This window comes from Cetorhinus maximus, chromosome 14, assembly GCF_964194155.1.
Source record: "Cetorhinus maximus chromosome 14, sCetMax3.hap1.1, whole genome shotgun sequence".
Lineage (NCBI taxonomy): Eukaryota > Metazoa > Chordata > Chondrichthyes > Lamniformes > Cetorhinidae > Cetorhinus > Cetorhinus maximus.
The window spans coordinates 49,255,744-49,283,593 of NC_135892.1; the positions used below are offsets into that span (position 1 = coordinate 49,255,744).

The window sequence follows — 27,850 nt, forward strand, 5'->3', positions numbered from 1 at the left end:
TTAAAGTAGTATGTTTGAACTATGCGAATAAGTGTTGTGCTGTATTTCAGTGCTCTCCTGGCTGGCCTCCTATCTTTCGCCTTCCATAAACTTAAGCTCATCCAAAAGTTGTGCCCATATCCTAACTCGCACCAAGTTTGGTTCTCCCATCACCTGTGTGCTTTTTGACCTGAATTGAGATTTAAGCACAAAACCCAGGCTGGTACTCCAGTGTGATACTAATAGAAATTACAGCCCGGGTCGTGACCAAGCCAGGGGCTGGAACCAGGTTTCAGCCCACATCCACCCTGCCCGGATTTGGTTCCCAAGCTTGCCCCTCCTGGACTGGAGCCATTCTGTTTAACCCCTCAAATTAAAAAAAAAACACATTAAAGGGGATTGGTTAGCTCAGTTGGCTGGACGGCTGGTTTGTGACGCAGAGTGACATCAATGGCGTGGGTTTAATTCCTGTACCAGCTGAAGTCATCCATGAAGGCCCCGCCTTCTCAACCTCACCCCTCGCCTGAGGTGTGGTGACCCTCAGGTTAAACTCACCACTAGCCGTCTCTCTCTAATGGTCCTCTGGGACTATGGCAACTTTCAATCACAGAACAGAGTGGCACAGCGGATGCGTGCTGGGCCCATAACCTAGAGGTCAATGGATCGAAACCATTCTCTGCGATTGTGGGGTCAGTTAGCTCAGTTGGCTAGCTGGCCAGTCTGTGGTGCAGAATGATGCCAATTGCATGGGTTCAGTCCATGTACTGGCTGTGATAGTTCATGGAGTGCTTCCTCCTTGCCTTACCCCAATTTTTAAAATTTTTGCTCTTATCTTCAAATCCCTCCATTGTTTTGCCCCTCCCTATCTCGGGTTTGTAGGTCTGCAGAAGTTAATGTTTCTTCAACTCCAACCGCATGCTTCGTCCCACCATTGGCAGTTGTGCCTTCAGCTGTCCATGCTTGATGTTCTGTGATTTCCACCCTAAGTCACTCCACCTCTCCCTCCTCCTTTTGAGTCTGCTTAAAACCTACCTCTTTAGACAAGGGTTTGGTCACCTGACCTAATGTTTTCTTCTTTGCTTTGGTATTAGATTAAACTTCTATAAAGTGCCTTGGGGTGGGACATTTTACTGAATAAAAGGTGCTTTATTACTGCATGATGTTGTTTTGGATCATTGTCTGCTTCGTTTAATGGTAGCACTCTGGGCTGAGTAAGAGGGTTGCATGCTCAATGCTTGGACATGGAAGACAATTCTGGGCTGACATCAGTGTAGTACTGAAGGAGGGCTGCACTGTTGGAGGTGCTATCTTTTGGCTGAGACTTTAAATTGAGGTCCTTTGATTGGTGGATGTAAAAGGCCTATAATAATATTTGGCACTTCTGTGCCTGGCCAACATTCCCAAAAACAAGTTTATCTCAATGCAAAAACAAAAATAACTGGAAAAACTCAGCAGGTCTGACAGCATCTGCAGAGAGGAACACAGTTGACGTTTCGAGTCCATATGACTCTTCATCAGGACAAAGGAAATAGATAAATGAGGTGAAATATCAGCTGATAGAGTGGGGTGGGACAGGTAGAGCTGGATAGAGGGCCAGTGATAGGTGGAGGCAAAGAAGAGATTTCCAAAGATGTCACAGACAACAGGACAAAGGGGTGTTGATGGTGGTAAATGCTGAGCATTTCCAGCATTTGTTTTCATTTCAAATTTCCAGCATCCGCAGTATTTTGCTTTTATCTCAATGCAGTTTGTGGGACCTTTGGGGTGTTCAGATGGTTGCTGCATATACCTACATAAGAAGAACAACAACAGTGACAACATTGTCAAAAAAAGCATTGTGAAGCAGTTTGGGATGTCATGAAAGATGCACAATAAATGCAAGTTCTCTTATTATAGTACGATGGATGCAAGGTATTGATTTGGTTTGAGCTGTCTCAAAAACTGCACCAACTTGTGACAAAAGCAAAATATTTCAGATGCTGGAAATTTGAAATGAAAACAAATGCTGGAAATGCTCAGCAGGTCAGGCAACATCTGCAAAGAGAAACAATTGACATTTCAGATCAATGACCTTTTGTCCTGACTGAAAAAGGATAGATGTATAGTTTTAAATGAGTACAAAGGCAGGGTAAAGGGTTTTTTGATGGGAGGCGGGGTGGGGGTGGTGGTGCAGCGTGGGGTAGTTGGGGAGAACAAAAGAGAAGGTCTGTGATAGGGTGGAAGACAGAATAGATTAAATGACAAAAGGGATGATGGTGCAAGTCAAAGGGAGATGATAACAGGACAAGTAAAGAAACAAAAGATGGATCTAGAGGAGCTGTAAATGGGAATGACAGTCTTATCACCAATGGCTGCCATCTGAAAAGTGAGAATAGAGGTTGCGATCTGAAACTGTTGAACACAATGTTGAGTCCAGAAGGCCATAGAGTTTCTAATTGAAAGATGAGGTTTTTCTCCTCATCTGAAGCTAATGTTGAGCTTTGTTGCAAAAGCATAGGAGGCTGAGGTCAGACTGGGAGTAGGACGGAGAATCAAAATGACTGGCAGCTGAAAGCTTGGGATCACTCTTCTGGACTAAACGGAGGTATTGTGCAAAAAATTTGCCCAAACAGTTTGGCCTCCCCAATAAAGAGGAGGCTGCAATGTGAGCAGCAAATACAGTATACTAAGTTGAAAGAGGTGCAAGTTAAGTCACTGTTTCACCTGGAAGGAGTTTGTGGGACCTTGGATGATGGGAAGGTAGGAAGTAAAAGGGCAGGCATTGCACATTTTGCGATTGCATAGGAAGGTCCGATGGTAAAGGGAGTAGGTGTTAGGGGTGATTGGGGAATGGACTAGGGTGTTACAAAAGAAATGACCCCTTTGGAATCTGAAAGGTGATGGTGCCATCACACTGGATGTGACTAACATGGTGTAAATCTGTTGAACATGTAGGCTGATGGAATGGAAGTAGAGAACAAGGGGAACCTTGTTGTGGTTCTGGGAGGAAGGGGCGAAATGAGGGCAGAAGTGGAGGAAATGGACCGGACACAACCATGGTGTGTGGGAATGCTTGGACGAATAAAAAGGAAGACAGAATGAAAGCACTGGCATGGGAGGTGGCATCGTCAGAACAGATGCGAAGCAGGTGGAGAAACTGAGACACTGGAGCAGAGTCCTGGGAGGAAGTGTAGTCAAAGTAGCTGTGGAATTCACTGAGCTAATAGTGAATCTTGGTCGATAGTCTATCCCCAGAAATGGAGACAGATGTTGAGGAAAGGAAGAGCTGGACCATGTGAAGGCAAGGGAAGGGTGGAAACTGGAAGCAAAATTTTCCAATACTGGATGAGAGCAATGTTCCCTCAAAGCTGCATGGCCATGCAGTAACCCGCAAGTCAGCTCCTATCAGTTACCATGCGTGAGTGACCGCACAAAAGTATTCAAAAGGGCCACTCACTTAAACAAAGCCTGTGCACTCCGAGGGGGGAGAAAACATAGGAAATATTGAACCCAAGTATGAGTGGAACAAAGAATATTCCACATGTCTAGACAAGTTCCCATAGCCATACCTTTTATTTAGTGAAGTGAGTGGAGTTGAAGGAGAAGTTTTTCAATGTGAGAACGAGTTCAGCTGGGTGGAGGAGAGTGGTGGTGGTGGATGAATCCTGTTTTGGCCTCTGTTCAACGAAGGGAGTGCCCTCAGGCTGTCCTGGTGAGGGATGGAGGTGTAGAGAAATTGGTCCATGATGAAAAGGAGACAGGGCCTGGAAACTGTTGAAGTGACGGAAGCCGTTGGAAGACTCCTGGATGAAGGTAGGAAGAGACTGTTCCAGGGGAGAAAATATAGTCGAGGTAGAAAGAAGTAAGTTATTTGGACAAGAGCAGGCTGAAATAATGGACAGTCCAGTGGATCGTGGGAAGGAGATTGAGACATGCTGAATGGCGTTGAGGAACTATTAGATTGGAGGCCATGGAGGGAAAGTTTCCAGAGATGAGGTCAGTGACAATCTTGAAAGTGATGGCTTGATGTTTGATGGTGAATCATGGTCTGGGGGAGGTAGGAGAAAGTTCAGAGTTGCTGTTAAACCTCTGCTAGGTAGAGGTTGGTTTGCCAAACAACAGCATCACATTTGTCAGCACCTTTAATGGCAATGTAAGGGGTGGACCTGAAAGAACAAAGTTCCAAAAGTTCAGTGGAAGATAGGTTAGAGTGAGTGTGGGGATCAGAGAAATTGAAGCAGCTGACAGTTCTCAATGAAAAGATCAAGAGGGGGTAAGAGGCCAGTGGGAGGGGTCCAGGTGGGATGAGAATTCTGAAGATGGACAAAAGGGGCTGCTGTGCAAGGGGAAGACTCTTGGCCAAAGAAGTGGGTGCAAAGATGATGGAAGAAGACCTCAGCGTCATGTTGAGGTCATTGAAATGGGGGTGTAAGGGCATGAATCTGAACCCTTTGCTGAAGACTGATCATTCCCTGTATTTGCTGCTCAGAGCAAGTGACTGCTTTATGGAACGCCTCCGTTCTGTTTGCTTCGGTGACCCTGAACTTCTGGTTGCCTGTTGTTTTAATTTTCCACCCCACTCCCACTCTGACCTCTCTGTCCTTGACCTTCTCTACTGTCCCATTGAAGCTCAAGGTATGCTTGAAGAACAGCACCTATGCCTTGAGTACTCAACATTGAGTTCAACAATTTCAGATCATAATCTCTTCCACCTTTTTTTTTGACAGCGGCTGTTGATGATTCTGCTATTCCTATTTACAGAGCCTCTAAACCCATCTTTTGTTTCTTGACCCATTACTGTCTCCTTTTGCCTTGCACCATCATTCCTTTTGTTATTTAGTTTTCTGCCTTCCACCAGATCACAGACCTTTGTTCCAGTTTGATTGATTTCACTGTGTGTGTTGTGGCATAAAAATGAGACCACTTGAGTCTCTGAGCTTCTAGCAAGCAAAGGTTTTATTCAAGCAATTGCTGGGAGGACAGCCTGGTTCTACAGTTTGACTCCTCGATTCAAAGGCTGCGTAGCATATTTAAATATTTCGGTTATCACATTTCACTATACTGCCTAGTACAATCTCCAGTTACATACGTAATGAGCAGGAGATGTCTCATTATCTCACTGGGAGGCTGAGAAATGCCTCGGTTCTAATGCCACCCAGTCTGTGCTCTTATCACTCTAACGTTTGTTTACCCACCCTGTGAAGGTCATTAAGTTATATGACTTGTGGTTGTTAGTTGGGTTCCCACAGTACCCTTCATGCGGCGAAGAGCAGTGGGAAACCAGGGGATTGGGAAGCCTACAAAGACCAACAGAGGACAACTTAAAAAGACATGAGGAGGGAGAAGATTAAATATGAGGGTAAACTAGACAGTAATACAAAAGAAGATTGCAAGAGTTTTTTTAGATATATAAAGAGTAAGAGAAAGGCAAAAGTGGACATTGGGCCGCTGGAAAATGACGCTGGAGAAGTAGTAGTGGGGAACAAAGAAATGGTGGAGGAACTGAATAGGTACTTTGCATCAGTCTTCACAGTGGAAGACACGAGTAACATCCCCAAAGTTCGAGAGAGTTGGGGGGGCAGAGGTAAGTATGGTGGCCATTACCAAGGAGAAGGTGCTAGGAAAACTGAAAGGTCTGTAGGTGGATAAATCACCTGGACCAGATGGATTACACCTCAGAGCTCTGAAGGAGATAGCTGAAGAGATAGTGGAGGCGTTAGTGGTGATCTTTCAGAAATCACTGGAGTCAGGGAGAGTCCCAGAGGACTGGAAAATCGCTAATGTAACCCCCATGTTTAAGAAGGGAGTGAGGCAAAAGACGGGAAATTACAGGCCGATTAGCCTGACCTCGGTCGTCGGTAAGATTTTAGAGTCCATTATTAAGGATGAGATTTCAGAATACTTGGAAGTGCATGGTAAAATCGGGCAAAGTCAGCATGGTTTCATCAAGGTAGGTCATGCCTGACAAATCTGTTAGAATTCTTTGAGGAGGTAACGAGTATATTAGATAAAGGAGAGCCAATGGATGTTATCTACTTGGACTTCCAGAAGGCCTTTGACAAGGTGTCGCACAGGAGGCTGCTCAGTAAGATAAGAGCCCATGGTGTTAGAGGCAAGTTACTAGCATGGATAGAAGATTGGCTGTCTGGCAGGAGGCAGAGAGTGGGGATAAGGGGGTCCTTCTCAGGATGGCGGCTGGTGACTAGTGGAGTTCCGCAGGGGTCAGTGTTGGGACCACAACTTTTCAGTTTATACATTGATGATCTAGATGAAGGAACTGAGGGCATCCTGGCTAAGTTTGCGGATGATACAAAGATAGGTGGAGGGACAGGTAGTATTGAGGAGGCGGGGAGGCTGCAGAAGGATTTGGACAGGTTAGGAGAATGGGCAAAGAAGTGGCAGATGGAATACAACGTGGGGAAGTGTGGAGTCATGCACTTTGGTAGGAAGAATAGAGGCATAGACTATTTTCTAAATGGGGAGAGAATTCAGAAATCTGGAGCGCAAAGGGACCTGGGAGTCCTAGTCCAGGATTCTCTTAAGGTTAACTTGCAGGTTGAGTTGGTAGTTAGGAAGACAAATGCAATGTTGGCATTTATTTTAAGAGGACTAGAATATAAAATCAGGGATGTGCTGCTGAGGCTTTATAAGGCTCTGGTCAGATCACATGTAGAATATTGTGAGCAATTTTGGGCCCCGAATCTCAGGAAGGATGTGCTGGCCCTGGAGAGGGTCAAGAGGAGGTTCACGAGATTGATCCCAGGAATGAAAATCTTAACATATGAGGAACGTTTGAGGACTCTGGGTCTATACTCAATGGAGTTTAGAAGGCTGAGGGGGGGATCTGATTGAAACTTACATAATACTGAGGGGCCTGGATAGAGTGGACGTGGGGAAGATGTTTCCATTAGTAGGAGAGACTAGGACCCGAGGGCACAGCCTCAGAGTAAAGGGAAGACCTTTTAGAACAGAGATGAGGAGAAACTTCTTTAGCCAGAGAGTGGTGAATCTATGGAATTCATTGCCACAGACGGCTGTGGAGGCCAGGTCATTGAGTGTATTTAAGACCGAGATAGATAGGTTCTTGATTGGTAAGGGAATCAAAGGTTACGGGGAGAAGGCAGGAGAATGGGGTTGAGAAACTTATCAGCCATGATTGAATGGCGGAGCAGACTTGATGGGCCGAATGGCCTGATTTCTGCTCCTATGTCTTATGGTCTTCATGCCTATATGTTGGCTATATTTACCATCATGCTTAGTAAGAGCTCTCACAACTACACTTAAAGCTATTAATGCTAATAACTACATTTGTCTACTTTTAAAGTTGTTAATGAACATCTTAATAACAGTTTTAATATCTAATTATTTCATTACCCCACTTCAGTGTTTAAGGTTAGTAATGACAGCCGCAAAGTTCTCAAATTTCCATGGGTAGCTTTCAGCTGATATAAATTTACTAACTTTCGATTACATTCCCAAGAATTTGCCCTTTCAGATGTGGATGTGTCTAAAGAAAACAGGTTTAGCTATGGTGCAGGTTGGAATGCTGGTGGTTTCATGGTTGTCAGTAGTGCTTAAGAAGTGAAGAATTAAGAATATTATTCAACATTCAAATGTACCATGTTATGTAATGGCTCCATTGATTGTGTGCATCAGTATGCTAACTAAGCCCAGAAAACTAATGAGTTCTGTCGATTCTAACAGACACACTTAAATTTAAAAGTGCTGTTTGATTTACCGTGATATAACTTTCTGTTCTGCTTATGTTATTTTGCAGCATAATGCACCAATTCCTCAGGGTGGACGTGGTGCTATTCAGTTTGTCACCCATTACCAGCATTCCAGCGGTCAGAGACGCATCCGAGTTACTACAGTAGCCAGAAAGTAAGTTTGCTGCAGGTCCTCTAATGCATAAGTATATAATGTAGCATCTTTAATTTCTGTCTTATAATGCTTGGATTATGCTTTAAAATTTACTTTACTTCTCAATAGTAATTCTTTAACTTAAGTTGCACTCAGATGTGTTAATTTTGTAGGTGTCTGACACTCCAATAATCTCCAAACATCATTACGCTGTAACCTCTCTAATTGGAATGCTTTGAACCAAGTATTTCTGGATTTTGAAATGATGTTAGAGTACCTAACCATAAGTATGTGAACTGGATATAAATATGTCCTGAGATATAAAACTGACAAAATATTATAAAGCAGTAATAAAAATTGTTTTATTTATCCAAATACTGTGCTTTCCATGTTTCCAAAGTACTGGCTCTTTAACATTAGAAAACACATTTATCGGTGAGTGCTGAGCAGGCCCTGGATATTTGTGGCACAACTTGACACTGGCAGACTGACTGCGTGAAAAACCGGGAGGGCAGGCCACTGAGCCAGGAAGATGTGTGATGTTAGCAACTCTGAACCACAGAAATATGTAAATGGGCCAAGGACTGGCAACTGGCGGGGGGGGGTCAGTGAAAGACAACATGAACTGATTACCGTGCTTGAAATATATCCCTGCCCATCTCAAAAACGTCCTTGAAACATAATTCTTTGACTGCATCCTCTTCTGTCTCCACTACTCCACTGCTTGGATATGTTAGAGGCACTTGTCCTTGACAAAGGCCATTAGAGTAGTGCACGGAAAAGCTCCGGAGGTACTATTTACAGCTATTCTGGCCATTATGTTAACATTGTTGCAATGGTACAAGTAGCCAGCCTTGGAATTGCATGCACGCTCAAAAGAAAATCCCAGACAAGTGTTATTTCCTGATTTCAGAGTTCCAGATTTGAGGGGTTACAGCGTATCTGTTTCTTGACATTTTAAAGTTCTCTCTGTATAAGTTTTGCAGCGAAAGTCTGTTCCGTTCTGTGAATCAGTCTTTCTAAATTGTAGCATTAAATCTCAAAATCATCCCACCTGCTTTGTTTGGATAGGCTGTAACACATTCTAGCCAAAATTATGGGCCATTTTCTGAGTGTGACCAGTTTCAACTTGTAATTAAATTTCTTGAGATCTAGTCCAATATTTTGCTTTTCTAACTTTTTACACAGATTTGATACGTTAATCCTAAACTATCTCTGTTGTAGACATGGCGGCTGTTTCTAGTATTAGTACAAATAATTCTACACTAAAAATATGTACCAGTACTTAAATAGCTTATACAGTTCTGTATTGTGTTAGTCCCCCTTATGTTTGTCACCTGGATCGATAATAGCAAATTAATATAATTTAAATTTTGGCTGAATGTTGAGGAAGGGGCAGAAGTCCCGTCACCCACTGAAAGCAGGAGGCAGTGCCATTACGATGAGGGCTGCTATTACTCCTGGGGAGCCCATGGGTGGGCCAGAGAGTGCCCATAAAGCAGGACTCTAATCAGAACTGCAGCATTTTACAGATTAAATCATTTTAAAAGGAACATAACAAACAGAACAGGGAGGGGAAAGCACTCACATACACATGCACACTTAGATATACAAATAGAATTCAGTAATGTCAGTTGTGGCTCAGTTGATAGCACTCTGAGTCACAAGGTTCTAGGTTCAAGTCTTATTTCAGGAATTGAGCACTAAAATTGAGGCTGACACTCCAGTGCGGTATTGATGGAGTGCTGCACTGCCAGAGGTGCCATCTTTCAGATGAAAGACTAAACCAAGGCCCCACCTGCTTGCTTTGGTAGATCCCATGACACTGTTTCTTCGAGAAGCTCAGGGGAGTTATCCCCAGTGTCAAGGCCAATAATTATCCCTCACTCAACATTACAAAAACAGATTATTTGGTCATTATTATATTGCTGTTTGTGAGAGCTTGTTTTGTGCAAAATTGGCTGCTGTGTCTCCTACATTACAACAGTGACTATATTTCAAAATAAGTACCTCATTGACTGTAAAGCACTTTGTGACATCTGGTGGCTGTGATAAGTGCTATTTAAATGCAAGTCTTTTTCTTTTTTAATATCACTTAAATGGAGAAAAGGAGATGTTTAAATGGTAGAGATGATCTTAATGTGAGATAATATGCATAATAAGCAAAATCAAATAAATAAGACATCTGCGAGACAATGCGAATGTGAATAATTTAATGAGCTGGGCGTTAAGCAGGTAGAGAAGCATAGCATCATTAGATTCAGCAAGAGCTTGGTAGAAGAAAAACATAGGATTAATGCCAAGGAACCCACAAATCTATATTTTTGTGGGGGTCGGGCCAGTTAGCTCAGCTAGTTAGATGGCTGGGTTGTGGTTCAGAATAATGCCAGTAGCACGGGTTTGCTTCCCATGCATGTGAGTGTTGACCTCCTTGTTCCCCTTGTTCTGTTCCTATGTGGGTCTGCCCTCATAATACTCGCAGTCTAAACAGGCCTGCCATAAAACAGAAGACTGGACCCCTAGACCGATGGGATTGCCTTAGCTAAGTAATCCAACTTCGTTCCCACGTGGGTGCCCAAAAGGAAAACCAGTGCCCTCCTCCATATAATTTGTGATTAGTGTTGATAGAAGAGAGATCAAAACTAGACTTCGAGAACTCACCAAAAAGTTCCCTCCCTGTCATTGCCGTAAACTTACATTAATATAATCCATCTGGCTATTCAACTGTATCTATGCAACAGGGTTGGTTCTGGCATCGCAAGGGAGAATGGAGAAAGAATGGTCATTTTTAAGCTACTTGACTCCGCTTTTAAATTGGAAAATAAAGGGCTGGATTCATAGTAATTACGTTATGAACTAACTTCACGACTAAAACAATGGCCAGGATTTATCAGCTCCTGGGAGGCTGGTAAAATCCCAGGGAGCCTCTCTTGGCAGCATCAGGAGCCTGCCTACTCCTTAATTGGAAGTGGGACCCACAGGTGGCCAATTAGGAGGCTGCCTGTGGTAAAATTGCCCAGAAGCTCCTGCTGCCGGCAAGTGCGGCTCGGGACCCACTTTTTACTCTAACGCTGGGGCCCCAATGCCCCTTGTAGAAGTTCAGTCCAATGATTGGAAACAGAGGGGTCAGAGTGAAATTTAGCCTGCTGTTAATATTTGCTTTGATTTTTAGCTGGGCAGATGCACAAAGTCAACTTCAGCAGATAGAAGCTGCATTTGACCAGGAAGCATCAGCTGTGCTGATGGCAAGACTGGGAGTTTTTAGGGCTGAGTCCGAGGAAGGCCCTGACGTACTTCGTTGGTTGGACAGGCAACTAATCCGACTGGTAAGGACATCAAGTACCTGTATTGAATCTAAAAAGGCAGTTGACTCATTTTAAATCAAGACTGCACCAACTTTAACCCTGTTAATTATTTTCTGTCTCTTTTTCCATCAGTGTCAAAAGTTTGGCCAGTTCCACAAAGATGATCCTAACTCCTTCAGACTTTCAGAAACATTCTCCCTTTATCCACAGGTAAATACGATATTAAAATGATTAGTTTGGCAGTTATATAAAACGATAATCCTAAAATGCAAAGAGAAGCGTTCTTCAGACTGATGGGATAATCTGAGAAAATGTCCTTAAACGAGGAGATATTTGTGAAACACTGTAGTTCTTTCACAAAGCCAATTCTTAAAGATTCAGTTGTGGCCACCTTCAGATAGGTGAAGAGAACTTTTTTGAGAGCACAATTAATTACTTCTAATAATGCTTTTTAAACATGAAAGCTCTCTGTTGAATCAGGTGGTAATTGTATTCTATGGGAGAAGCTGGGACTGGAGAAGGTAAGATTGAGAGGAGATTTGATAGAGGTATGCAAACTCATGAGGAGACTGGACAGAGTAGATAGCGAGAAACCGTTCCCATTGGTGGAAGATCCGAGAACCAGAGGGCACAGATTTAAGGAAATTGGCAAAAGAAGCAATGGTGACATGAGGAAAATCTTTTTACACAGCTGATGGCTAGGATCTGGAATACACTGCCTGAGAGTGTGTTGGAGGTAAATTCAATCCTGGCATTCAAAAGGGAACTGGACCTCTTTCTGGAAAGAAAATAAATTGGAAGGCTTGCGGGGAAGTGGCAGGGGAAGTTGTTTTTGCAGAGAGCCAGCATGGACTTCATGGACTAAATGGCCTCCTGCGCTGTAACCATTCTATGATGTAATACTGAGCACTACAGACTCGAGCTATCCCAGACTCAGTCACTGGGCTGTGCTGAGTTAGCTGATCTCAGTCATAGCTGCAGTGGAATGTTAGTTATCCTAAGGAAGGGGCTAAATCAGAGATCCAACTTTTATTTAACTAGTGGCTCTCCCGCAAAGCTTAAGAACTTGAACTTGAACATCTGGTGGGTAAAAGAATGGTTGTGGTGTGATTTCATCCCCTTTCAATGTGGGTGAATGGTCTATCAAAATATTCTTCCATGAATAACTATTTGGGAAAGGGACTGTAACACCATATGGGTCAGGAAAAATGGGGGATAAATAGCAAGCTCTGTCTACTGTGTCTATGTAACAGGGTCAATTCTAGTATTGAAGGAATAGCTCAGCAGTCGCCTATAGAACTTATTAAAAACTTTGAATGTCAATGTGAGGTGCTTATCCAACCCTCTACTTCCTCCTTAATTCAGAAACACTCAATGACAAATAGATCTCAAGAAAGGTATTCTGAATAGGAGAGTCTCTTTGAATGAGGGATGGTCCTTTAGAAAATAAGCTCCACCCAGGAAGACACTTGATAACTAGAAATCACTCTTGCGAGGTTTCTTTTATTTCAGTTCAGACTCTCTGCCTTGAGGATACCCATCACACCATGGCTCCTCAACAGAAAGATCTGCTCAGCCAAACAGCTGGGATAGGGATCTTTCCTTCTTTTAGACTCTAATTCTGTCAAACTAAAGCTCATCCTAGACCCCTTTCTTGTGAGGTATTTCATAGGGGTACAAATGTATTATGACTTATCCTGTGATGCCTTAACTAACTTTTTTTTTGTTTGTCACTTTAGTTTATGTTCCACCTGAGAAGGTCCCCTTTTCTTCAAGTTTTCAATAATAGCCCTGATGAGTCGTCCTACTACCGCCATCATTTCATGCGACAAGATCTAACACAGTCTCTCATCATGATTCAGCCTATTCTCTATTCTTACTCTTTCTATGGACCGCCCGAGGTGAGATTTAGTGCATAAGTAATGCATAAAAAGTTGTTAATACCAAGTTTATTCCATAAGTGAAAGATTTTATATAACTGAGTCCTGAAGCTTTATGCTTAAAAGGCTTATCCTACATATGTCTTACATGAACAACTTTTATGTGGCACAGTTTAAAACAATTGAAGCCTGTAAGATAAAAACAGAAAATGCAGGGAACACTCTAATTAGGTCTGGCAGTGTTTGTGGTAAGAGAAATAGAGTTAATGTTTCAGGTTCATGACCTTTCATCCGAACTGGGAAAAGTTAGAAATGTAACATGTTAAGTCAATCAAAGAAGAGGAGGGTGGGGAAAAATAACAAAAGGGAAGGTCTGTAATAGGACGGAAGATAGGAGACTTTGAAACCTATTTCAGATTTCCACCATCCGCAGTATTTTGCTCTTGGAAGCCTGGAAGATCCTTGGTTTGTCGGTTTTACCTGATCTCAGCCAGAATGACAGTACGACATATCGTAGGCCTCTGCACCAGGGTTATTAAAAGGGAAAGAGTTGGGGTTGTTGATCCTGATTGTTATCATCAGCTCATGGTAGAACTGCATATGCATTGATGGGTTGCAGCTTAATTGTGATACCTGTCCCTGTAGTCATTCATTTTGAGGCGAACACATGACAATGGCCACTTAGACAAGATAACTGAGGGGACTAGAGCCTTTAAAGCTGTAGTCCAGAAAAAAAACCGTTGCGGAAAGGAAAATTGGAATGTATGTAAGTTGTTACATATCATGTTGCATATTGCATACTGTATTCTAGGGAAATGTTCTGAGTAGCTTATTGTTTTTTTTCCATCAGTTTATATTTGTGCCCCTTCTTTATTCATTCACAGGATATGGGCATCACTGGCTAGGTCAGCATTTATTGCCCATCCCTAATTGTCCTTGAGAAGGTGGCAGTGAGTTGCTGCTTTGAACCGCTGCAGGCCATGTGGTGTAGGTACACCCACAGTGCTGTTAGGGAGGGAGTTCCAGGATTTTGACCCCGCGACAGTGAAGGAACGGTGATATAATTCTAAATCAGAATGGTTTGTGGCTTGGAGGGAAAGTTGCGGGTGGCGGTGTTCCGATGCATCCGCTGCCCTTGTCCTAGGTGGTAGAGATCATGAGTTTAGAAGGTGCTGTTGTAGGAGCCTTGGTGAGTTGTTGCAGTATTTCCTGTAGATAGTACACACTGTTGCCACTGTGCATCAGTGGTAGAGGGGTGAATATTTTAAGGTGGTGGATGGGGTGCCAATCAAGTGGGCTGCTTTGTCCTGGATGCACTCATCCAGGCAAGTGGAGAGTATTCCATCCAACTCCTGATTTGTGTCTTGTAGACAGAAACATAGAAAATAAGAGCAGGAATAGGCCATTCGGCCCTTTGAGCCGGCTCTGCCATTCATCTAGATTATGGCTGATTTTCTACCACAATGCCATTTTCCCATACTATCCTCACGTCCCTTGATATCTTTACTATCTAGAAATCTATTGATATCTGTCTTGAATATACTCAGTGAATATACTCCTCATCTCTGTCCTGAATGGTCTACCTCTTATTCTGAGACATTTTCCCCTGGTTCTAGATGCCCCCCCGCTAGCCAGGTAAATGTCCTTCCTGCATCCACCCCATTGTAACCTGTAAGAATTCTGTATGCTTCAGTGAGATCATCTCTCATTCTTCTCAGCTCTCGATAATAAGGCCCCGTCCCCTCAATCTCTCCTCATTAGACAATACCAGCATCCCAGAGATCAGTCTGGTGAGCCTTCATTGCACTCCCTCTTATGGCAAGTATATCCTAAGGCGATCAAAACTGTACCCAATATGCCAGGTATGGCCTCATCAGTTCCATGGGATTTATCAACTTTCAGTCCCATTAATTTCTCCAGTACCACATTTTTACTAATACCAATTTCTTTCAGTCTCTCATTCTCACCAGTTCCTTGGTTCTCTAGTGTTCCTGGGAGGTTTTTGTGCCTTCCTCCGTGAAGACAGACACACGGTATTTGTTTAGTTTCTCTGGAATTTCATTATTCCCCATTGTAAATTCTGCTGTCTCTACCTGTAACGGGCTCACATTTGTCTTCACTAATCTTTTCCATTTTACATACCTACAGAAGATTTTACACTTTTTGTTTTTGGCTATATAATTGCAGCAAGATTTCTTTACACAAATCCTGTTGCAATAAAGGCCAGTATACCACTGGCCTTCCTAATTGCTTACTGCACCTGCAATTTAGCTTTTAGTGACTTATGAACAAGGACACCCAGGTCCCTTTGTGCATCAACACTTCCCAATTTCGCACCGTTTCAGAAATACTCTGCATTTCCTACCAAAGTGGATAACTTCACATTTTTCCACATTATATCCCATTTGCCATGTTCTTGCCCACTCACTTAGCCTGTCTAAATCCCCTTGAAGCCTCTTTGCATCCTCCTCACAACTCGCATTTCCGCCTAGTTTTGTGTCATCAGCAAACTTGAAAATATTACATTTGGTCCCCACATCAAAATCATTGATATAGATTGTGAATAGCTGAGGCCCAAGCACTGATCCTTACAGAACCCCACTAGTCACAGCCTGTCAACCTGAGAATGACCCATTTATTCCTATTCTGTTTTCTGTCCATTAACCAATACTCAATCTATGCCAGTATATTATCCCCCAACATCATGTGCTCTAATTTTGCTTACTCAGCTTCTGTGTGGGACCTGATAAACTTCCGAAAATCCATATACATCAAATCCACTGGTTTCCCCCTTATCCTGCTAGTTACATCCTCAAAAAACTTTTTTAATGGTTTTGTCAAACATAATTTCCCTTTCATAAACCCATGTTGACTCTGTCCAATCTTACCATTATTTTCTAAATGTCCCGTTATCACATCCCTTATAATAGATTCTAGCATTTTCCCTACTACTGATGCCAGGCTAACAGGTCTGTAGTTCCCCATTTTCTCTGTCCCTCCTTTCTTAAATAGTAGGGTTACATTTGCTACCTCCCAATCTGCAGGAACTGTTCCAGAATCTATAGAATTTTGGAAGATGACCTCCAATGCATCTGCTTTCTCTACAACAACCTCGTTCAATAATTTAGGATGTAGATCATCCGATCCATGAGATTCATCGACTTTCAGTCCCTTTTACTTCTCCAAATATTACTTTTAATACTAATTTCTTTCAGTTCCTCATTGTCACTAGTCCCTTGATTCTCTAATGTTCCTGGGAATTTTTTGTCTTTTCCTCCATGAAGACAGACACACAGCATTTGTTTAGTTTCTCTGTCATTTCCTTATTCCCCATTAAAAATTCTATCTCTACCTGTAGTGGGCCCATATTGTCTTTGGTAATCTTTTCCTTTTTACGTATCTACAGAAGCTTTTACAGTCTGTTTTACATTTCTGGATAGTTTATTTTCATATTCTGTTTTCTTTATCAGTTCTCCTTTGCTGAATTCTAAAATGTACCTAATCCTCAAGCATACTACTTTTTTTGACAACTTTATAAGCTTCTTCCTTTGATCTAATACGAATTTTAACTTCTCTTGATAACCATGGTTGGATCATCTTTCCTGTTGGATTTTTGTGCCTTGAAGGAATATCAATTTGTTGTAAACCATTTATGAATTCTTTAAATGCAAGCCATTGCCTGTCTATCATGATACCTCTTAATGTAGTTTCCCAATCTACCACAGCCAATTTGACCCTCATACTGTAGTTTCCTTTGTTTAGGTTTAAGATCCTAGTGTCCCAGGTGTCTGCTTGAAGAATTAAGTAAATTAGTTGATGGCAAGGGTGCACACCATCCTGCCAGCGGTGTTCCAAAGGAAATAATTGAGGTACCCACCCTAATCCTTGCATCCTCCATCTCTGTTGGAGCATGCTTGAGAGCTTACTTTTTCTGCAGAACAAAATATATATATAAGTATTTGCGTAACAGAGGTCTTGTTTATCTTAAGTAATGATGGTAATCATTCATTCATTCTTGTCTTCAGCCAGTGCTTTTAGACAGTAGCAGCATCTTACCAGACCGAATACTCCTCATGGACACTTTCTTCCAGATTGTTATCTATCATGGAGAGGTTAGTATTCAATGAAATAATTTTAGAAAATGTCTACACTGGGTTTCTGGTGTTTGTTTTTCTGAAAACTCAGTCAATCCCTCTAAAGTCTGCATCCAGCTTGATAGGCCAAGTTTCACTAATTTTTGGTAAGGGTCTTATTTCCAAACAGTAATCAGCTGGAGGACTAATTTCACAGATCTACCTTAAGAAAGCTCCAGGTATTTATTTTTAAACAGTGCTATGTGTTGTTGGAAATATAATTAAAATAAAGTATATGGAATTGCTTTATACATAAAATGATAGAAATACAAAAGCATCAAATCATGAACAAATCTTTTTATTTATCATTGGATGCAGGAAACTAAATATATTTATGTAATCATTGAAATTTGCAGCATGGAAGGAACCTATTCAATCCATTGTGTCCTCGCCAGCTGGCAAGGAGCCATACAGCCTAATCCTACCTTGCAAATCTTGGTCCGTGACCTTCTAGGTTATGGCGCTTCAAATGCATATCCAAGTACTTTTGGAACAGCACTCTTGGTGCAACCAAGTATTAATGAAACGGTCCATGTCTGTATGCAGTAAGACCTGCACAACATTCAGCCTTGGGCTGATAAGCAGCAACTAACATTCATTTCACACAAGTTCCAGGCAATGATCATCTCCAACAAGAAAAAAAATCAAACCATCTCCCCATGACACTCAGTGGCATTACCATCACCGAATCCCTGACCATTAACATCCTGGGGGTTGCCATTGACCAGCCATATTGATACTGTGGCTACAAGAGCAGGTCAGAGATTGGGAATTCTGTGGCAAGTAACCCATCTCCTGACTCCTCAAAGCCTGTCCACCATCTACAAGGCACAAGTCAGGAGTGTGATGAAATACACTCTTTCTGAATTAGTACAGCTCCAACAACACTCGAAGTTCAACACCATCCAGGACAAAGCAGCCTGCTTGATTGGCACCCCATCCACTATCTTAAACATTCACTCCCACCGCCATTGACACACAGTGGCAGCATCTACAAGATGCACTGCAACAATCACGCAACCTCTACCATCTAGAAGGGCAAGGGCAGCAAACGCATTGGAACAGCACCACCTACAAGTTTCCTCTCCAAGCTCCAAGCATCCTGAATTGCAACTATATTGCCATTACTGTCACTGGGTCAAAATCCTGGAACTCCCTAACGGCACTGTAGTCGTATCCACACCAGATGAGCTGCTGTCGTTCAAGAAGATGGTTTATCACCACCACTTCGAGAGCAATTAGGGATAGGCAACAAATGCTGGCCTTGCCAGCCATGCTCACATTCCATGAAACAATATATAAGAAAAACTTAAATGTTGAGGGTTTTTTTGCCTCTACCATCTTTTTCAGGCTATGGGTTCCAGATCCCCAACACCTTCTTAATGAGGGTAAAACTTTTGCTCTAAACCTCCTAGATCCTAACTCTAAATCTATGCCCCTGGCTATGGACCCCTCAATCAAGGAGAATAAGGCCAGCTTATCCACTCTATCTAGATCCCTCATAATCTTATGCATCTCAATTACATCTTCCCTCAGCCTCCTCTGTTTCAAAGAAAACAACCTATCCAACCTTTCCTCATAGCTAAAATTCTCCAGTCCAGGCAACATCTTTGTAAATCTCCTCTTTACCCCCTCAAGTGCTGTCACAGCTTTCCTATAGTGCAGTGACCAGAACTGCATGTAGTATGTAGCTATGCCTTAACTGGTGTTTTATACAGTTCTAGGATAACCTTTCAGCTCTTATATGCCTCGACTAAGTTAAGGACAGTATCAAGTTGAAAGAAAAAACATACAATGTGGCAAAGATTAGTGGTAAGCCACAGGATTGGGAAAAGTTATAAAAACTAACAAAAGATGACCAAAAAAATAAACAGGGAGAAACTAAACCTTTGAGGATAAACTAGCAAGTAATATAAAAACGGACAGTAAGAGCTTCTTTTAACTATATAAAAAGGAAGAGAGAGGCCAAAGTGAACATAGGCCCCTTAGAGAATGAGGATGTGGGAATAATAATGGGGAACCAGGAAATGGCAGAGGAGTTGAATAAATACTTTGTATCAGTCTTCATGGTAGAAGACACAAATAACATTCCAAAAATACTAAATATTCAAGGGGCATAAGAGGGGGTGGAAATAAATACACAACTATCGCTAGGGAAAAAGTACTAGGGAAATTAATGGGGCTAAAGGCCGATAAGTCCCCTGGACCTGAAGGGTTGCATCCTAGGATATTAAAGGGAGTAGCTACAAAGATAGTGGATGCACTGGTAATCTTCCAAGAATCCTTAAATTCTGGAAAAGTCCCAGAGGATTGGAAAACTGCCAATGTAATACCCTTATTCAAAAAGGGAGAGAGAAAAAACCAGTTGGCTTAACATCTGTAATTGGGAAAATGTTAAAGTCTATTATAAAAAATGTAATAGCAGAGCATTTAGAAAGACATAATATAATCAAGCAGAGTCAGCATGGCTTCATGAAGGGGAAATCATGCCTGCCAAATTTATTAGAATTCTTTGAGGAGGTAAGAAGTAGGATAGATAAAGGGGAACCAGCGGATGTAATATATTTGGATTTCCAAAAGGCATTGGATAAGGTACCGCACGTTAGACATTAGGCCACTTAATAAGATAAGAGCCCATGGTGTTGGGGGTAGTATATTAGCATGGATAGAGGATTGGCTAACTAATAGAAGACAGAGTTGGGATTAGGGGGGCATTTTCAGGATGGCAACCTGGAACTAGTGGAGTGCCATAGGGATCAGTGCTGGGGCCACAATTATTTATAATATCTATTAATGACTTAGATGAGGGAAGCCAAGTTTGCAGATGACACAAAAATAGGTGGAAAGGCAAGTGGTGAGGATGACACAAGGAGTCTACAGAGGGATATAGACAGTTAAGTGAGTGGGCAAAAAACTTGGCAGATGGAATATAATGTGGGAAAATGTGGGCTTGTGCACTTTGACAGGAAGAATAGAGGAGCTGAATATTACTTAAATGGAGAAAGACTGCAGAAAGCTGCAGCGCAGAGGGATTTAGGGGCCTTTGTGCATGAATCACAAAAGGCTAGCATACAAGTTCAGAAGGTAATCGGGAAGGCAAATGGAATGTTGGCCTTTAATTTCAACGGGAATGGAGTATAAAAATAGAGAGATCTTGCTAAGACTATACAAGGCACTATTTAGACCACATCTAGAATACTGTGAATAGTTTTGGTCCCCTTATCTAAGGTAAGATATACTGGCATTGGAGGCAGTCCAGAGAAGGTTCACTAGGTTGATCCTGGGTATGGAGGGATTTTCTTATGAGGAGATGTTGAGTAGGTTGAGCCTGTACTCATTGGAGTTTAGAAGAATGAGAGGCGACCTTATTGAAACGTATAAGGTTCTTAGGGGGCTTGACAGGGTAGATGCTGAGAGGTTGTTTTCCCTTGTGGGAGAGTCTAGGGCCAGAGGGCATAATCTCAGAGTAAGGGGTCACCCATTTAAGACCGAGATGAGGAATTTCTTCTGAGGCTAGTGAATCTGTGGAATTCTTTACCACAGAGGGCTGTAGAGGCTGTGTCATTAATTATATTCAAGGCTGAGATAGACAAATTTTTAATCAGTAAGGGAATCAAGGGTTATGGGGAAAAAGCAGGAAAGTGGAATTGAGCATTATCAGATCAGCCATGATCATATTGAATGGAGGAGCAGACTCGATGGGCCAAATGGCCTACTTCTGCTCCTACGTCTTATGGCAAGTATCCTAAATGTTTTCCCAACCACCTTATCTACCTGTCCAGCCACCTTCATTCAGGGACATACACTCCAAGCTCCTTCTGTTCCTCTACACTTCTCAGTATCCTACCATTTATTGTGTATTCCTTTGCTTTGTTAGCCTTTTCCAAATGCATTACCTCATACTTCTCCAGATTGAATTCCATTTGCCAATGTTCCACCCACCGGACTAGTCCATTGATAACTTGCTGCACTCTACAGCTTTCTTCATTATCAGCCACATGGCCAATTTTTGTAATGCCTGCAAATTTCTTAATCACATTCCTTGTATTCAGATCCAAATCATTGATTATATACCACAAAAAGCAAGCGTTCAGTACCATGCCCTGAGGAAGCCCACTGGAAACAGGCTTCCAGTCACATAAACACCTCTCTACCTTTACTCCTTGCTTCTTGTCTGAGCCAAATTTGGATTCAATTTGCCACTTTACCTTGGAACCTTTGAACTTTTACTGTTGTGACCAGCCTGCCATCTGGGACCTCATCAAAAGCCTTGCTAAAATCCATATAAACTACATCAAATGCACTTCATTGTCCCTCCTTGTTACCTCCTCAAAAAAATCAGTAATTTTAGTCAGCCAAGACCTTTTAATTCATATCTTTGTAAATAAATAACCTTTACCTCAGAATTTTCTTCCAGTAATCTTTTTAAGCAATCTAGGATACATTTATTTAATTTTTTATTCATTCATGAAATGTGGGCCAGCATTTATTACCCATCCCTAATTGGCCTTGCTCATCTGAAGTAAGCACAGCAGATTTCCTTAAGGGCATTAGTAAACCAGATGAGTTTTTACAACAATTGACAATGGTTCCATGAGACTTTTAAATCCAGATTTTTATTGAATTCAAATTGCACTATCTGCCATGGTGGGATTTGAACCCGGGTCCCCAGAGCATTACCCTGGGTTACTAGTCAAGCGACAATACCACTATGCCATTGCCTCCCTCAAATTTAGTTTGGGCCTGGGGATTTATCCACTTTCAAAGATGTTAAACCCCTTAATAATAATTTTTACTATGTTAATTTCATGTAACGTTCCACACTCCTCCTTTCTGATTGCAATATCTTTTTACGAACATATATGCAAGGTATTCTTTTTAAGGGCCATATAGACATCCTTCACCTCCACACAGGTTTTTATTTATTCATTCATGGGATTTGAGCATCACTGGCTAGGCCAGCATTTATTGCCCATCCCTAATTGCCCTTGAGAAGGTGGTGAGCTGCCTTCTTGAACTGCTGCAGTCCATGTGGTGTAAGTATACCCACAGTGCTCTTAGGGAGTTCCAGCGTTTTGACCCAGAGACAGTGAAGGAACGGCGATATATTTCCAATTCCGAATGATGAGTGGCTTGGAGGGGAACTTCCAAGTGGTGATGTTCCCATGTGCCTGTTGCCTTTGTCCTTCTAGATGGTAGCGATCGTGAGTTTGGAAGGTGCTATCTAAGGAGACTTGGTGAATTCCGGGCAGTGCACCTTGTAGATGGTACACACTGCTGCCACTGTGCGTTGGTGGTGGAATGGGTGAATGTTTGTAGATGGGGTGCCAATCAAGTGGGCTACTTGGTCCTGGATGGTGTCAAGCTTCTTGAGTGTTGTTGGATCTGCACTCATCCAGGTTACCTTTATAGTCCCTAATAAGCCATACAGCCATACTCTTTTTTTAAGTTATCCCCCTGCTCCTTATGAACTTATTTTTAAAAAAACTTTGGGGTTTCCTTTGTCTGCCAATATTCTTTCATGCCCTCTCTTTGCTTTCCTAATTTTTTAATCTCACCTGCACATTTTTTAATATTCCTCTAGTGCAGTATTTAACTACTTTTTTTTTCCCCCTGAACTTGGAAAGTCAACATTGTTTTCATGAGTTAGTCATTTAAATTTTGATTGTAGATCAGACATAGCCAGTATTACAAGTCTGATGCCATGCACCTTCGCCAACTAAGTACCAAGACAAAGGATTAGCAACCTGACTCAACTGTGCCTCAACTGCATGTCCCCAGCGACAAGTGGTTCAGTAGGTTCATATGCCATTCTGTAGGTCATTCAATCCACGTGAGTGGCCAGTAAATAGTCCCAGAATTTGACCTAGGCTTCTTAAATGTTCAGCCAACAATTTTCCTCTACAATCCTCAAATAAAATTGGAGCTGAATCTGCAACAGAGAAAACTGGGAATGCAGGACTGGAGATTTACACAAGCTGTATTTGGTCAAGAAATTATATAACAAAAACTGAAGGGCGTAAATAGAATAAAACTGCTCATCACTTAATGAATTATATTTGGAAGAAAGGACACTTTACGTATTTGAAGGGCAATGATCTTACTGAAAGTTTAAGATAATGGTTATATGGGAAAACACTTTGTATGATTTCAGCTGAGCTCAAGTATTAGAGTATTGCCTTGTAATCCTTATTCTCTGTATAATAACTAATCAGTTTAGCAAATGTTATCTCTCAGGAGTTTTATTTTTATTAATGGAGTATCTTGGGTAGTAATATGTTCAACAAGATCCAGCATTTAGGATAGGTATTGATAATTTGCTGAAGTTCTTTGGGATTTTAATGACACCTGAGACAACATAAATTGGCACTTTTTCAAGTTCCCCTGGATGGTACACAGGAAATCTTTCAGACTTGATTCATATCTGCATCTTGTTCATGCAATTCCAAACTGGCTGGATAAGAATACTGCCTCTGGTCCAGAGGAGAGTAACCGTCTCTAATGATTGATCTATACTTAGCACAAAAATTTTCAGTGTGTGCAAAGTAATAAAGATTGATCAAAAGTAATGTTAATTTACATTGTTCTCTCAAACTGATGCAGACTGAACATTTGTGTAGTAATGAGTTGTAATGAAATACAGTTTGAAAACCCAGTAAAATGTTTTGTTAATGCATCTACCCATAGTATCTCTAATAACGTGTAATTATTGAACCGCTATTAGTATTTGGTTGTACTATTTTTTAGTTTGTTTATAAATGCCAAACTTGCACAAATCAATTATTTTTCCATTTTTTTGAAATAATTATTAGGAAAAAATAGCCAAGTGTGCTCAAAAGAGAAATTCACTGTGTATGTTGTATAAAACCTTTGCTTTTTCTTTAGACTATAGCTCAGTGGCGGCAGGCTGGATATCAAGATATGCAGGAATATGAGAACTTCAAACAGCTTCTGCAAGCTCCCCTGGATGACGCACAGGAAATCCTTCAGACTCGTTTTCCAATGCCTCGTTATGTTGACACAGAACATGGTCGAAGTCAGGTACATGAATTGTATTTAATTACCCATCTAAGGGACACATCTTTGAAGAAATGCTGAAACAAAACTTTGGGAAAGGAGAAACAATTTGATTGTCCTCCGTTCTCTTCTAGCTGATAAAATGAGGTCTAGTCATGCTCATTTAAAAAGATCAAATGTGTAAAAGCTGCTTTTAATGTTTCCAAGTGTAACTTCTAACAGTAAAGCTCTTGTTTCCACTATTCTAGTATTGTAACCTATTAAGAAGAGTTTTTCCCCCACTGTAGATTATTCATGTAACTATACTTCAGGCAGTTAAAAAAAATTATTAGCAGTGTCTCAAACTGATGTGTGCTGATTTTGCCCATTTGGTCAAACCTGGTGCTAAGACGTGGCAAGCTGACGGTGAGTTTATTAGAGTAGCCAAGATTGTAAATACTTTTGTTTTCACCTTCCATCTGTGTTTACAAAAAATATCACCCTTGACTAACCACTGGATATTATGGCAGAGGCTTTGGAGATGTCCCTGGCTCAATCCAAGAATTATCGAGTGAAAAAGAGAAAATATTTTTAAAATGTTTTTTGAAGTTAACCCATATTGGCTCTTTTCTTTCTTTTAGGCTCGATTCCTTCTATCAAAAGTGAACCCATCACAAACTTATAATAACTTGTATGCATGGGGACAGGTTGGTATCCTCTCGGATGGTCTTGTTAAATATGTCGGGTTTTAATGATAAATATCTACCTAGAAACGGTTTTTACCCAGAAGTCCTGCCTCCGTCTTTGCACAGGCCCCACCTCTTTCATGTTGGCATCATTGGGTAATATACTGCCCCTTTGGTACTGAGCAGTACAGAAAGGAAGGATATAGGTTGGTACCTTGGTCTGATCTCAGTTGGGATTGCAGTAGATTTTCTGCAGCAGGCCTCTGACCCTGTTCTAGAGAGAAGGAAAAAAGGCAGAATTCCTCTTGAATCTACTGAGTTCTGCTGAAAAGTGCATATGTGTAGGTATCTCGTGAAGAGAGGGTTGGGCTCATTTGTATGCTACCCATGGGTGAATATCCTGCCAGTCTTTGCTGTCCCGGATTTGCATATGAAGAATGACCATTTGAGTGAATTACTGGGAAACTGTGAATTTGTACACTTGCTTCAAGATGCTAACTTGTGCTAAATTAAAAAGAAACCTAAAACCCAATATTTGATATTGTTGATATTACAAATATTGGAGCCACTAAGATGTCTCCTTAGCAAGAGGCACATTGAATTACGTGCTAAAATTTTATAATTGGTATTTCACCCATTTAGGGAACATAAAGCCCAATTTACCAAACACAGTATTAGAATAAATGTAAAGCAGTGTTATCTAACAATTTGTAGATATTAGCCCAGACTTTGCAATCAGCAGTGAAGCAAAGGCGCTCGACACAGACGGTGAAGAAAGCTGCACTGGGAGACCTAGCGATCTCTGTGGCAAGAATGTTAACTCTCTTGAAGTGCAATTAATTGTAGTAGAGTTTAACAGTGATTCAGAGTCAAACTGCAATGATGTCGTCACACTACCCAACCAGCCAATCACATTAAGGAATTCTCACAGATAACCAACCAAAAGTGTCAACTGTGGCTCAGTTGGTAGCACTCTCACCTCTGAGTTATGGATTCAAGTCCTACTCTTGAATTTGAGCACAAAAATCAAGGCTGAGACTCCAGTGTAGTACTGAGTGCTGTATTGTTGGAGGTGCCGTCATTTGGATGAAATGTTAAACCTGTCTGCCTTCTCAAGTCATGGTAAAACATCCCATGATACCATTTAGAACAAGAGTCGGGAAGTTATTCATGGTGTCCTGGCCGAAATTATCTCTAAATCAACGATCTGGTAGAATAAGAATATCATGAACCAACTTAATTTTTTTTTAAATTATGATTTAAGCTATCTAGTAATTAATCATCATGGAAATATTTAACAAAAAATCACAATTATAAAATTATTTTTTTCAGGGCCAGGTCAGTTGTTCAGCAATAGTTATTACTCAGATCATCATTAAAAAATCCAGCTTCACCTCACTGAACAAGGCTTAGCTTTTCATGGGATTTTTAACAGCGATTTGAGAATGGAAAAGGGGATGTTCCCTCCAGACCAATTGATTTCACTGATTGTTGGCTCTGGAAGAAGGTCCACGTGCAGCCTGTGGCGGAGTAGTGAATGACAGACTGCAACTTTAGGATTTCCACATTAATCTCCACTTGTCCTTAATCCTGAAATTGGGGTCAGATTCAGAGGGGTAATGATGGTGAACACTGACAGAGATCGTCATCAAAAACCCTATTAATTCTGGGGATGACATGGTAATCTTTGTCCCTTAATATTTTACATTTTGATTGCATTGTTTTAGAGAAGTGTACTTAAATCTATAATAAGAGGAGGTGAAAGCAGAAAATGCTTTTTTTTTAAACTGAATCAAATGTTAAGTACTGTCATAATTAGGTAAAATCATCTGTGTGAAAATCGATTTGGTAATATAATTTTGTAGGCAGAAACAGTTTCTGCCAAAGAACAGCAAATTATGTAAAATGGTTTGATATTATTTTGATTTACAGAACTAATTCCATTTTAATAAGTCATGATTACATTGTTATTTGGCCAGCTTCTCATGTGATGCTTTTTATATTCTTTAGGAATCTGGAGCACCTATCTTGACTGATGATGTCAGTCTTCAAGTTTTCATGGACCATCTAAAAAAGCTAGCGGTGTCGAGTGCATCATGAATCCATCTAACAATGGAAGACCACAAAAAAATTGCTGGAAAATATTGAATGTTACATAGATTCTTTATTCTGGTTTATAACAGCCTAGTTACATTTATGTCTCATCTTGCTTATGTTTGGTTTGCTTGGTACTTGATTGTGTTTAATTATTTGATCTGACTCATTCCCAAAATCACTGCATTCTTAGAGAAACTTTCTGTTTTCTATTAACATTATGTTCCTCTTTAATTTATCATTCCATCAAATGTCTTTTATATAAATGCAAGGGCTAGTAATAAAGACGTTAAATACATTGACTGCTTATCTGTCTAAATTACTTTAAAATTATTTACACGGGTATTTTTTTTAGCCTGCTTTGAAATTATAATGTTATTTTAGAGTACCTATTTGTGAAAAGTAACCGGAAACCTATACAGAAGGAATATTAAACTAGAAAACTATCTTGTTGCAAAATTATTCACTGTAAAGTCTCCAATATTTGAGAAGATAATTTGTGAGTATAATTATACATTATAATTAATGTAATAATTATAATTATCTTTAACTTAAACTGTATTTGATTTTTCCTTTAGCCTACCTGTGTAGACCTTTTATTAAGCTTTTACTTTGACCTTTCTGTGTAAATGGTTTTGATTCTGACTTCTTGAACCTGAATTAAATAAACAACTATTCCTTTCAGTTCTGAGGCAGGATTAACAAAAGGGAAGGAAATTTGATAGCTGAAATGAAGAAATATATAACTGAAATGGCTGCTAAAATCTTGCTAATTTTCTTAATTGTAGCTTTTTCCCAGTGTTGGTCACAGATCTGGCCTTGAACTTTTTCTACAGACTAGTCAAAATCAACGGTTGCATTAGTTGGCTACAATAAAAATATCCAGGAGTCCCAGTGGCCTAGGAAGGGGTGGGGATGAGGGAAATGAGAAATAC

The 27,850-nt window shown here is 40.9% G+C and overlaps 1 protein-coding gene across 1 annotated transcript in view; it reads left to right on the top strand.

Annotated features, from left to right (window-relative positions):
- LOC144689638 (protein transport protein Sec23B) overlaps window positions 1–27,213 on the top strand; it is a 64,503-nt gene extending 37,290 nt beyond the window's left edge. Inside the window, exons 13-20 of the mRNA XM_078556880.1 lie at window positions 7,736–7,842; window positions 10,994–11,147; window positions 11,259–11,336; window positions 12,866–13,027; window positions 17,032–17,118; window positions 24,025–24,180; window positions 24,777–24,842; window positions 26,832–27,213. Coding sequence (XP_078413006.1) covers window positions 7,736–7,842; window positions 10,994–11,147; window positions 11,259–11,336; window positions 12,866–13,027; window positions 17,032–17,118; window positions 24,025–24,180; window positions 24,777–24,842; window positions 26,832–26,921 — 900 coding nt within the window. The 3' untranslated portion in view covers window positions 26,922–27,213. The remainder of the gene's footprint in view (window positions 1–7,735; window positions 7,843–10,993; window positions 11,148–11,258; window positions 11,337–12,865; window positions 13,028–17,031; window positions 17,119–24,024; window positions 24,181–24,776; window positions 24,843–26,831) is intronic.
- The last annotated feature ends 637 nt before the right edge of the window (window positions 27,214–27,850 follow it).